Source organism: Pelobates fuscus, chromosome 11, assembly GCF_036172605.1.
Source record: "Pelobates fuscus isolate aPelFus1 chromosome 11, aPelFus1.pri, whole genome shotgun sequence".
Taxonomy (NCBI): Eukaryota; Metazoa; Chordata; class Amphibia; order Anura; family Pelobatidae; genus Pelobates; species Pelobates fuscus.
In genome coordinates, this window is record NC_086327.1 from 25,653,982 (window position 1) to 25,667,173 (window position 13,192).

Consider the following 13,192-nt stretch of genomic DNA (forward strand, 5'->3'; position numbering starts at 1 on the left):
CCCCTCAGATAAACAGTTAAACCAATTATTACATACAATAAAAATACAGTTTTTACACACACACTGTAACTTTAAAACCATACATCCAATTTCAATAAAAGTTGCATATTCCGACTCAGCATACATCAAACATAAACACTTCCAAAAATCAGCCAAATCCCTCCAGTGGATCAAAAGTTAGCTGGAAGTCCTTTATGACCGACCGCAAGCACAATTTCCTGCCCAAAACAGTTCCATAGATTTGGGCTGTGCGGTCGGTCAATTTCATGCCGAAAAAACGACTAAGTCCCATTTCGAACGGGACTTAGTCTCTGGAGCTGCAAGTTCCGTATGGGAGAAGGTAAGGGTCAGCGGTGTTCGGCAGAATGTGTAGCCGATTTTAGTTCCACAGAATCTTTAGCATACACCGCTGACCGCATTCGAGGAAACCAAGATGGCCGCCGCCACGTGCAATTGACCGGCAGTAACCTCACAGCCTGGGAGGTAAATTGCCTGCACACTTTAGCTTCTGGGTGGTCCGCCTGTGTGGTACTTGGTTCAGTAAGCCCTATTTACTGAACCAAGTGGGGGAAAGCCAGGAACAAGTTATTTTACAGGTCTGGGGACATAGTCTTAAAGGGACATTGTTCAGCAAAGTCACAATATGTCCCCAGACGCTTCTTAAAGGGCCATACACACCAATAAAAGTTAATAGTTTTTCAGGGGCACAATCTTCCAGGGGCCATAGTCATGAGGCAGGAGGCTGGCAAATAGGCTTCTCCACAATCCAGGGAAGCAGGGCAATTTTTCATTTAAAGGGCCAGTTACAAATAACGATTTGTAACAGGTATCATGATCGGGATCGCTTGAAATAGATAGAGGAGTCTCGGGAGCAGGTTTAACTTCAGTGCATTGATTCTCCCGAACCAGGAGATACATAGGCTACCCCAGGTCGCCATATCTTTTTGCAGTGTGCGGAGGATAGGTATGAAATTTTCTTGATAAAGGCGAGTCGTGTCTCTGGTGAGCCAGATCCCTAAATATTTGATCTTGTCCGCGCACCATCTAAACAAAAATATTATTTAATATAATGATCCTCTCATCAAGTTTTAAGCGGAAATGTAACATGTTTTTTTTTAAATCAAGTATATATAAAAATTAGAAAAGCTTATCACGCATTTACTATGACGGGATCCTTCAGCCATATACACGCACCTTGGGTCGAACAGTGTTTGAAAACAGACAGTCTCTATAGTCTTACCTTGTTCTATGCAGGGAGTGAAGCAGGAAAGACCATAGAGACTAACTGTCAGAAACACTGCATGTATATGGCTGAAGCAGCATGCCATGTAATAAAGGTAGGGCTGAACTTTAAAAAAAAAAAATTTTTTTTTTAACATATACATTATTTTAAAAAAAAATTAACTTTAAAAACTTGAGAAAAGTATCATTATATTAAAAAAAAAAAAAAAGTTTTAAGGTGACAGTTGTACTTTAAATTCATTTATGTTGAGGTGTGTCTGTGCTTGTTTTTTTTTGTTGTTGTTTTTTTAACGAGTGGAGAGCATACTGCTAGTTCACATACAGCTGGGCGACACGGCCATAGGCTGCGCCCCATTGTTTAGTGGTGTGAATTACTATATAATGTGGAGCTATGTAATTAACTCCTTTTCCCATCTTTAGGGCAGTGGTATGGGATGGATGACATAATGAAGAACCCATCGGACGCAGTCAGCTTAATCAAAGTGAAGGAGGAAACCAAATGTGTTCTTGAGGCCTTTTTAAAACGATCCCTGAGTCAAGATGAAGGAACCCACATTGGCCATGTGGGTCGGATGTTCCATGACCCACACAAGTACAGTCACAGGTAAGTGTCTTTTGGCGCAATGTATCAGAAGTGTCCTCTACATCTGGCACAGCCTTCCTTTCAGTAAGTATCTCTTTTTGTCACGTACATATCTAAATACTATACAAGTATTTTTCACTGCCACTCCCTCCCTGTCTGTAACTGTAGTTATTAAAGTGAGACATTTTAGAAATTAAAAGTGAAGTTCAAATTTAATGTCACAGTGGCTAAACTGGAAAAATTATCCTAGTCAACTTTGCTCCCAGTTTGTCTACTTTGGCCTAATATGTGAGATTCACTTTGAATTTCTGACAATTCTCACTTTAGCGATTACCCCTGTTGGTGTAGAGCAAACGACTTACATTTCTCAACGTACAGTTTTCTTAGCCATGTTTATAAATTAGAAGCCCAGCAACAGAACAGCAAACATTTCAACCCAGGACATACTTGAAAGCGAGAGAAATCTCATTGTATCTTTCCTGGTAAAATATTTTATCTATAAATAATAACAAAGACGGATCTAAAATTCTGATATTTAAACCAGCGCTCTGTATCCACCAATGACCCACCGCTTATTACGGTGATTACCCAACTGTTCCTTTGGGGATATTTAATAAAATAAATAATATTGCTGGTGTAAATATTTCTAATCCAGAGGACTGTTTTGTAAGATAAATCAATGCTGTGGAATCTAAAGCATAATGAGTAAGAATAGATAAATCTACGTGAGCTTTTTAAATTCTTTGGTAGATAGTTACAAAAATAGAACAGTAACAATGGGTAAGGTTTGAATTGTTCTTTCTGTTGACCAAACATGGGGCTTTAGAACGGCATGTGGTATATAAGAAAAAATTATAATAGAGCATTAGAGAGAGGCTTGTTTATACTGGAAATAACCATAGTATCACTATCGTCTTTTCTAAGGCCTCAACCTGATGATAAAGATGGATCCCCCAAAAAACACAAGAAATCGGAGAAAAAAAAGTCAAAAGAGTCAATCAGAGAAAAAGATGAGGCACATCCAAGCCCAAAATCAGGTAGGGTGTCAAATTTGGAACAGAACGGTACGTGGAATTCTCTTCATGAAGAGATAAATAAAGTAGAGGAAAAGAAACATGGCTTCCAAACTAAAATTAAGAAGCTTTTACGGAACAAAAGTGTAACAAAGGAGAAACATCCCGTGAGAGGTAAAAGTGAGAGTATTGAGAGCAAATCATGGAATTCTCTTGACAACGTGCTTGTTGAACCAAAGAAAGAAAATGATTCTCGGAAACCTACTGAAAGAAAAGACAAACATTCTGTGAAAGGTAAAAGCTCTAGCCTTAAGAGCAAATCACGGGATTCTCTTGACAATGTGCTTGATGAACCAAAGAAAGATGGTCACAAGAAGAATTCTCAAAAACATCCGAAATCACCAAATCCTTTACTCGCCTGCACGTTGGCTAGTTCTGTGGATAATTTTAATGAGACTGAGATGGAGGAAACTGTGGACAAACCTCCCAAATTGGGTTTTTCCTTTAAAAATATTCTGAAGAAAAAATCCAAGGCTCCGAAGCGCAGTATAGATTTACATCCTTCCAGACCCGACTTTTTGCCTGTGACTCCTTGTTATACAACAGATCCCCCAGCACATACAGGTAAGAATGTTACTGTGTAATGCTCGTCACATATAATAATTAAGGAAGAGGTCTTTAGATGTACAGGGGTGACTATTTATGCTGCAGAAGTTGGAATTACGCCTCCACTAGCAGAGGGGTTAAAGGAACACTATAGGGTCAAGAACACAAATGTGTATTCCTGACCCTTTGGTGCTAAAACCACTGTCTAACCTCCCCTCCCCCCTTACCCTTCCTAAATATAGTAAAATCTTACCTTTACCTCACTCTGCTGCTGCTGGCTCTGTCCCTGATCTGCCTGCTTGGCTGACATCACGAGAAGTGGTGATATCAGCCAATCACAATGATTTAGTATTGGATTGGCTGAGGTTGTCAAGGAGGCAGATCAGGGGCAGTGCCAGCACAAGCCAAACACAGCTCTGGCCAATCAGAACCTCCTCAATGCATTAAATCAATGTACTTCTATGAGGAAAGTTCAGTGTCTCCATGCAGAGGGTGGGGACACTGAATGTCAGTCACAGTGTGCAACACTGCCCCAGGAATCACCTGTAGCAGCCATCTGAGGAGTGGCCAGTGAAGTTATCACTGGGCTGTAATGTAAACACTGCATTTTCTCTGAAAAGACAGTGTTTATGCACAAAGCTTGAAGGGAATGATTATACTCACCAGAACAAATACAATAAGCTGTAGTTGTTTTGGTCACTATAGTGTCCCTTTAAACTCTGTGTGTACAGCATTTCATATTGAAACGCTGTACATACAGACCCCAGGCACTCTGACCACTTAAAAACAATGAAGTGTTCATGGTAGTTGGAGTAACTCTTTAATGTAAATTATTACAAATTGTATGACTGTCAGAATTTGAACCACTTGCCTTCATTTAGAAATATCACTTTTTTTAGTTAAATGGATGCTTTACATCCTCAGAGATTTCCCACAATAGACGTATAAAACAAAAGGCTGAATATAGACAAAAAAAATTAAATAAGAATCAAAAGGATATACCGGTACAATCTCAGACCTTTTCAATTAATATTAGTTCAGTTTCTGTCTATATTAAGTCCTTTATATCTATATACATAATAATATTAATAAAGTGTGTGTATATATATATAATATATATGCACTTTATTAATAAAAAGCCTCCTCTGTACTCGCTCTTTAATTTTTTTGTTATTTTATTGACTGTTTCCCAGGAAATTTTACCATTCTGTATCTATCTATCTATTCTGTTTTGTTATCAATTATTACTCCTCCAGAAATGATTAGATCATTCAATAATTTTTTTTTTTAATTAAATAATGACAATATACTGTTTTCCTGACCAAGTGTATTCATGTTTTGTTTTTGGGTTGGCTTGTTTGATTGTTATTTGTTTGGTAATTTTGCTAACATTGAGAATTCATCTTCGGGACTCCAGGAAGGGTAATACCATCAGTTGATTGTCCATTATTGTTTTTGTTTTTTGGGGGGGCGGGGGTTTATTTTGCATTTTTTGGACAATTCTTCATTATTTTATTTGTCTTTAGCTGTAGAGAAAGCTGATGAAACTGAGATTTACACCTTGGCTGCCAAAAAGCTGGACAACCTAGTGCGACATCAAAAACTGAAAAGCCCTGTTGCAAATGCCCAATCCTTTGGTTTCCCCACTGAAGACCATTTGAAGACTCCCATATCCAGTAAGTAGATCATTTTGTTAAACTGTGTGGATTTACTATGTCCGTTTCTATCATCCTTCGCTTCAACCCGTAACCTATTTACTGTGTGTTTCAAGAATGCTTTGCTTTTTTTCTGCCTGGAGTTTCTAGCTTGTAGTACTTGTCTGATTTTTAATCCTTTACACAGGACCAGGGAAGGGCGCTGGGAGATATTCAGGACGGTAGTCCATATAGTACTAGTGGCTGGTCTTGGGGAATCGTTCCATCTGTTTCCTACTATTAAAGCGTGCTGACTTACATGACATTATGTCCCAGTGTCCACTGTCTCCAATATAGCATAAGAAATAAAATACTAGCAAAAGATATATGCACATGCATGGAGCAGATCTCGTGATCCTGCCTAGGTCATAAGAAAAAAAGTGTTGCCACCCAGTGTGTTAGGAACATTTGGATCTTCTGCAAATAGATACATAGCCACAAGTGTATAGCCACATTACCAATAATGTATCCAAAAACATGAATTGATCTGGGTTCCATTTGAATGGTGACTGCTCATAATAAAACATAGTTCTCATATCCCTATATTTCTTTTTTCCATATTTCTGCGTTTCTCTGTTGTATATTAATAGAAGCAGTGTTTTACATCTTCCTGCTGCTATCAAAATAAGGTTCAGTGCAGGACAAATCATGCAAGAATGACCCCTCATTATTGATCAATACCTGTCTGTGCCCTTTTTTCATTGTTACCTGGCTAGTTTGTTACGCACTGCAAATGTGGTTTAATGCCAGCTTCTTATTTATGCATTCTCATTTTCTTTCGTAACAGACAACAATAACGTGGCACGCCGGGAGAGTGAAGATAAGGAGGAGACATTCCGCAAACTAGTATCTCTGTTGCAAGAGCAAGCAGTCGTGATTAATGATAAGGTGAACTTTTATTTCTTTTACACCCACATAGACACGTAAGGAGTTTTTATGATGAGTATTTTAACTGGACTTTTGAAAGAGCAATAATGAAAAGGTCAGGACTGCCTTAATCCGCACACATTTAGGTGGACGTAACTTTTTTTTGTATCTTTGGGTCCACTGCAAGCTGAAGTTGACTCCCTTTAAAAAAAAATAAAATAAAAAATATTACATCTTGTGCCCTGTGCACACCAAACATATCTGATCTGACTGGTGCAAATGAAGATGTTTATACGATGCTGCCATCTGTAGGTGAGAGATACCTCTTACTCTGTTTTAAATTAAAGCAACTCTGTCAACCCCCCACCGCCCATGTGCTTTTCAAAACCTGTGTTTGAATTTTATTTAAATTCCATCCAAGTGAAAAGATATCATAAGACAAAGTAGGGATTGGAGCCAACTATAGACCCAACATTGAAAATCTTCTTTATTTTTATTTTCTGTACTGTGACATCAATATTTAAACTCGCATGTTTCACTATAATAATAATACTGCACCCATTATGCAATGACTGTCAATGCAACTCGATTTGATACTGTTTTACCCGTTTACCCGTTGTCATTACCTCTTCCATTGTACCTCTATTCTTGAGAATAAACAAAAAAATTAGACAAAGTAGGGACTATAAACAATGATGTACTAGCGCTACTATTATCGGATTTTTTTTTAATCAATCTATATAGACAATCAAGGAAATGAGCTGCTATAACACCGCGATTTATCTTTTAACATAAATAGTTAAGAAAGTGGAGTGTTCTACTAGACAGCCACTAGAGGGCACTTCCGTGTCTCAAACACAGATTTTCTGTGCTAGAGCGTCGCTGGACGTCCTCACGCTGTGTGAGGACCTCAAGCGTCGCTCAATTCCCCATAGGAAAGCATTGAAAAGCATTTTCAATGCTTTTCTATGGGGAGCTCTAATGCGCGCCGCGCATGCGCATTAGGTCTCGCGGGCGGGATCGGTCTCGCCCACCGGCCGACGTAATGCAGAGGAGGAGCGGCGGCGGAGGAAGAAGCAGCGACGTGGGACATGTCGCTGCCTCTGGTAAGTGACTGAAGGGGTTTTCACCCCTTCAGCAACCGGGGATAGAAGGTGGGAGGGAGAGGGGACCTGCAGTGCCAGGAAAACAGATTGTTTTCCTGGCACTGGAGTTTCCCTTTAAAATAGTTTTCTCATTTAAGAGATGTCAATATTTCCGTATAGTCCCTTTAAATAGAAAACATAAAGATACAAATCATAGTGCAAACTGTACAATACTATTTAAATGTGAGGTATAGTGCCAAGTAACAACTCACAATCCTAAGAATATTTGGACGCAAAGGAGGATAGGGTCGCCTTAACGGACCCTAAAGTGCAAGAGTGCAAGAGCTTGAGCTAAGTATTTTAGCTCAGAAAATTGTGAGTTGTTACTTGGCACTATACCTCACATTTAAATAGTATTGCACCGTTTGCAGTATGATTTGTATCTTTATGTTTTCTATTTAAAGGGACTATACGGAAATATCGGCATCTCTTAAACGAGAAAACAATTTTAAAGGTATATCCTTTTTATACTGAGCAATTTGCAATATCACCATAAATTGTTTTCCATCAATTATCACTAATATAGCGCTTCACCTAAACACTCCACTTTCTAAAGTAGCAAAACCACAGAGCTACTGCTGTCAAGCCCTTATACTGTTACTAGTGACGGCTGGGGGGGGGGGAGGGCGGAAGGCTTTCCTTGGAGGGTCTTGCGGGATCCCCCATAGACATCAGTGTCGTACTCTCAAGCATGAGCAGATGAAGCGCCGGGGCCAGAGACGTATCTAGAAACCACGGGGCCCCGGTGCAAAAATTTCCCTGGGGCTCCCACCATCCACCCCTGCCCGGGGCTATTGGAAGAAGATGGTGTTGGCCACAAGGGACAGGTTCAGGTAAGTAGAAATTACCTCCCCCTGCACTCCCGGCCACTGGAATGCAATAGGATCAGTCACCCTCTGGGATCTTTGCAAAATATGCATAGACCCCAGAAAGTGAAAAAGCCACTTAAGAAACTATCAGTTTTGTTTTTAAAATATCTTGTACTGCTTGTTTATTGCTTTTCAAACTCCATTGAGAAAATGCTGCATGCAGAAAGAGCAAATCATTTTGGAAAGGAAAACAGTGAGAATATGGACAGATAACTGACAATCTAACCCAAGGTACAGAAAGCTTGCAGTCAGAAAGTTGGAGATAAAGATTATAATCAGATATTACAACATATTGATGATCCTTTCTTTAAGGCATAGTATAAATTGAGCTTTATTTTGACCACTGCCTTTTGGCTGCCCCTGCTCTACACCATATGTCCAACACAGTCAGTGACTCAGAAGTTGATTTCAGGTGTGTTCATAAGCTTAATAAGTTCATGTATAACCTGCAGAGGTTTAAGGTTGTAAATGTACTCCTTTTCACATTCTTACCCGGAATCCTTGTCATTATAATGACAGTAAAAGATCTTTTGTTCTGTAAATTGAGGCTCTGTGCTTTTCGAACATTGTAATGCCAATACAGGGCTGGCAAGTGTAAGATTTAAAGACTGATAATGCAGCTTGTAAATGTTATAACAAAACCACATGTGGCATGTATTTGCATCTAAAAGACCATGTGCATGGCATTAGCCCACCCTGCGGTTCAGGGAGGTTTAATCATGCAGTGTTACTTTGAATAAACCAGGTAATCGTGAAAGTCATTTCCATATTGTTTGTAAAACAATCTATGGCTTTTAGCATGTTTCCTGTTTTATATTTTATAATTCTCTTAAAGTAAAATTCAGCTTGAGATGTGAGGGTGGACATCAAGGTGTGTAGCAGAATTTAGCTCGGCAATAAACAGGAGAAATGTTATCAATGTGGTAAATGCATTATAATTTTCCTGACAAAGGAATTGCACATTTAGGCCACAATAGCAGAGAGAAAAAAATTGCTAAATTAGCAAACGTTTCCAGTTCTACCAGCGTACCTTGCTATTTTCTTAATTAATCGCAGTATGTCAAACTGTTTGCTCTGGGAAACACGTGATGTGTAATGTGGTGTTTTCTTTCTACTTTACCATTCAGATCAACAAGGATCCCTTCCTGAAGAATGCCCTTGGTCGGATGTCCTTTGGCAGTTTTTCTAGGCTGGCAGAGATGTTTACAAGCCAGGCGGAGGTGGCAACTGACGTAGCGGGTGCCAATGTTAGTCCAGAACTGACCAAGATAGCCCTGACTATGGAACTGACCAGGAAGGTGGCCGGGATCAACAGTCACGCAGTGCATACTCTAATGGGCTACAGCATGGAGTATATGGATATGTTTGTTCCGTGGCTCCAGCAGCAAGGAGGCTGGGTAATGTCTTTATTTTTTATAACTAAGTTTTGTGAAATTTTCTGTGTTTTTTTTATTTTATTATTTTTTTTTTTTTAATTCTTGGTATGGTTACACTTTATAAAAGTTGTATCTGTTTTCATGTCTCCAGACCTGTGAAAAGTCCCAATTTCTGGGTCCTGTTCTGCCTTCCCGATTTTGTTCACTGGTGTACTTCATCTGGGGAGAGCAGGGACTGTCCTCGGGCAGCGGAGCAAAAGCACATCACTAGATGCGCTCACACTGCGATCGGGTTCTAGGACTTTGCAGAAGGCACTTCAGCAGCACACTCTGCGGGGTCCTGTAGGTTAGGAGCTGGCCAGACAGGCTGTCAATCAGCTTGGCATGCTTGACGCCAGGCTGACACAACTTATGGGCATCGTACGTGATATTTGTTGTCACCTCCAACGCCACCCTCAAGGCCTGCGCTCCAATCTCTGTCTGCGTACCTCCCATTATGGGTCTCTCCCCTAGTAGAGCCAAGCTGCACTGTAAGACCCATTTATTTTAAGAGAGTCACAGCAGAAGATAAGCAGAGAATTATATGGAGTCTACCTGCACAATATCTTATGGAAAGTAAAAGCAGAGCTTTATTTACAAAAAAGCCTCATTCATTAATCACTAGGGTTTAATTACTGAATTCGGAATTGTGGAGAATTCACAATTTAACTTCGCAATTTAGGTCAACAGTCAAACTGGAAAATTCTCCAAATCAACTGGTTTTCATCTTAGACCTAAAATGTTCCACTCCCTTGTCACATGACCATGTTGGTGAACAAAATAAACTGTTGCGTATCTGTACCAATTTAAAAGAACTGGAGACATTTAGGTGTTGCTTGTTTATTTTGTAAAATTGTCAGAATCAAGAGAAATCATCACTTTAATAAATCATGTTGGTGGCACCTCCTGACTGTCGACCATGTTTCCTGCCTCACTCGCATATATATTCTAGTATAATTTACTTTTATACTTTTTTGGTTTAACAAAAAAAGGTGGAAATGACACCTTCGACTATAGCACCGTTCATACTCTGATTAGCTGTAGTGATACTTTAAAACATTTCAACTTTATGGAAACCTAGAAAAGAATGCTCTTATGTGAAAAACAAGAAGAAACACAAAGTTAGAGGACTGTTCACTTATTTGTTGTTTTAGAGTACAGTTTTGCTCAGGGGCAAATCAAGAGGGAGGATGGTGTCACTAGGGCAAGTCTTTACACCACCCCACCCCACTAACTTCTAAGCATCGGTAAATGTCTTCTTCATATCTCAAGAGCTAAATGAAATGACAACCGTCACCCCTCAATAATTATTTTAAGATAATAATCATTTTCAAGTATTGAAAGGAAAGATTTAAAAAAAAAAAATGTTTTAATGATGTATATGGAAAAATATTAGTTATTAATATCACCAATTTATCATTTCTTTTATTGCAGGAGAATATCGTTGGAGATTTGACAGATTTCCAAATAGACTAAGGAACAAAAAATCTGATCTACCTCGGAACCTGCTGTCATAAAATCAGCGGGAGCACAAAGCATGATGCATCCTGAACAATTGCTGCAATACACACTACATCAGGCACGTCATGACTGCCGTTCCTGTGAGGATGGGTGAACGGACGTTGACTAATAAGAGCCAGTAATAACTAAGGTTGCGTGACCTCCCATCGACCACTGTAAAAATGTGTAGACCGAATGATCTACTCTGCATATCACCTCAGGAATGACAAACTCACTGACTTTTTTATGTGTACATATGGTTTTGTTGAAATTGAATTCTATTTGCACATATCTCATTTTATACCTACTACTGTCAGGCTCGGTTTTGTTGTCTCAGAAACAAATGTAAGGAATGTGAAAAGATGTACCGGTATGTGCCTTTTATATCTAATGGTTTGTGGACGAGCCTATTTCCTGTAAAATCCAAAATACTTTTTTTAAATGAGACCTCCAGTTCACCAATTTTTTCTGCAAGCCAAAGTTCTAATTTTATAGATACAATTGATGAGTACCATTTTCCTGGTACCTACTTCTAAAGTATATACAGATACCTGCCAGGTATCCACAGTTGCTGGGAACAGTCCCTCTTCTGTGCTCCTGCGGGCCCAATATTTTTAATGGATTTCTAACTTCTGTTCAGTGGTTTGGTGCTGTTTTTTTCTGCTTAAGTATGATTGTTTTGTTTTGGTTTTTAATGAAAACTAAAACTGTGTAGAATTGAAAAGGGAATTTTAAACTTTTATTCCAGAACAGGGGGACTCAGGTAAGAGGCAAACTGTTTTTACGATGGAATGAAGTCAAGATACTTTTGGCATCGTGACCATTATAGCTGGCTGTAGTGGTTTGATGCTTGGAGTAATCTTTACACTGGAATGGAGAATGTGTTCAATATGGCTAGTCAGGCCTCAATTTACAATTTTTCTCTTCAGTTCTCTCTAATTCTCATTTTACTGAATGACTTTTAGGGTTTGACACAACTGTATTTGAAGCAAAAATACATAGGGATAGATTTTCTAGAAATGAAAACTCCAATTATTTTATGCAGTCTCATGTTGAAGCCGGTGAATGGATTCCTTAGAAAAAAGAATGGTCTGGCCATTCGTCCCTTGGACATTCATTTACCAAACAGTGAGTTGAGAACTGAATTTAATGCAAAATGTAGGCCAAAATAGGTAGTTTGAAACATTTTCCAGCTTCTCTTAAGTTGGTCTGTATTTTATTTTTCCACTTGTTATTTGTGAAATGGTTAATAAGTATGTGGGCACCCAGCAGCAATATGTGTCTTTTATGTATATCATTATGGAGTTCTGTCCAAGTCTGTGTGTTCTTATAGTAAGAATGCCCATTAGTCTGGTACGCACTCCCTCCTCTCAGACATAGTATTGTTTTGGAAAAAAAATATATATATTTTTGTAGGCATATTCACTATGGAAAAAATAAGGGTGCTGTCAGTGCTAGAAAATACTTTTTTTCTAAAACGATGATTCGTGACACCAGAGTAACGACCAATCATTTGGCCCCATGACGTTTCAATGGTTCAGGCCCCAGCAAACTACCCATATTAAATATTTTTTTATGCTGACAATGTCTTCCCCAACTCACTTAAGAACCATATGTATGAGACCTAAATTACATACATTAATAGTTATTTTTATATTGTATTACAATTGAAGTATGTGTAATTGAATTAATGTTATCATGTCCATGTCAAAAAATGGTTACAAACCACTGTTTTAAAGCCATGGTAGTTGAAACCTTTCCCCCAACAGATTTTATATTTGTTATGGTGCTACATGGTATTATGACCCGTGACACTGTTCCCAACCCGGCCCTCCATGCATGTCAACATTCAGGATTTGGGCATTTCTGTTCAAATAGGCATAGTGACGCTTTGCATGAGGACATTTTAAGTCGTCTTCAAGTCTCCCATAGGAAAGCATTGAGTCAATGCTTTCCTATCAGGAAGGCCGCTTGCAGCGCATGTGCTTTAGGTTTCCCGCCCCATCAATCACGTTGGAGGAGGCGGAGACCGATGAATCAGGTAAGTGTTTAAAGGATCATCCTTTACTTGCTGGGGAGTGGGTCGAGCGGGCAGATAGACACTATAGTGTTGGAATACAGTTTTGTATTCCTAACCCTATAGTGTTTGTTTAATGTATGTGTGAAACTTATTACAAGCGGAAAATGTGAAAACGTTTTTTTGAAATTCTCATATTTAACATTTTTATGTATGCATAATTTTTTATGTATACATATAT

The 13,192-nt window shown here is 38.9% G+C and overlaps 1 protein-coding gene and 1 long non-coding RNA gene across 2 annotated transcripts in view; both read left to right on the forward strand.

Annotated features, from left to right (window-relative positions):
• BCL2L12 (BCL2 like 12) overlaps positions 1-11,838 on the forward strand; it is a 31,970-nt gene extending 20,132 nt beyond the window's left edge. Inside the window, exons 2-7 of the mRNA XM_063436955.1 lie at positions 1,663-1,846; positions 2,750-3,462; positions 4,977-5,120; positions 5,926-6,026; positions 9,147-9,416; positions 10,869-11,838. Of these exons, the coding sequence (XP_063293025.1) occupies positions 1,677-1,846; positions 2,750-3,462; positions 4,977-5,120; positions 5,926-6,026; positions 9,147-9,416; positions 10,869-10,910 (1,440 nt within the window). The 5' untranslated portion in view covers positions 1,663-1,676 and the 3' untranslated portion in view covers positions 10,911-11,838. The remainder of the gene's footprint in view (positions 1-1,662; positions 1,847-2,749; positions 3,463-4,976; positions 5,121-5,925; positions 6,027-9,146; positions 9,417-10,868) is intronic.
• LOC134577512 (uncharacterized) overlaps positions 1-13,192 on the forward strand; it is a 747,008-nt gene that overhangs the window by 565,012 nt on the left and 168,804 nt on the right. The gene's annotated exons all lie outside the window — the stretch shown is intronic.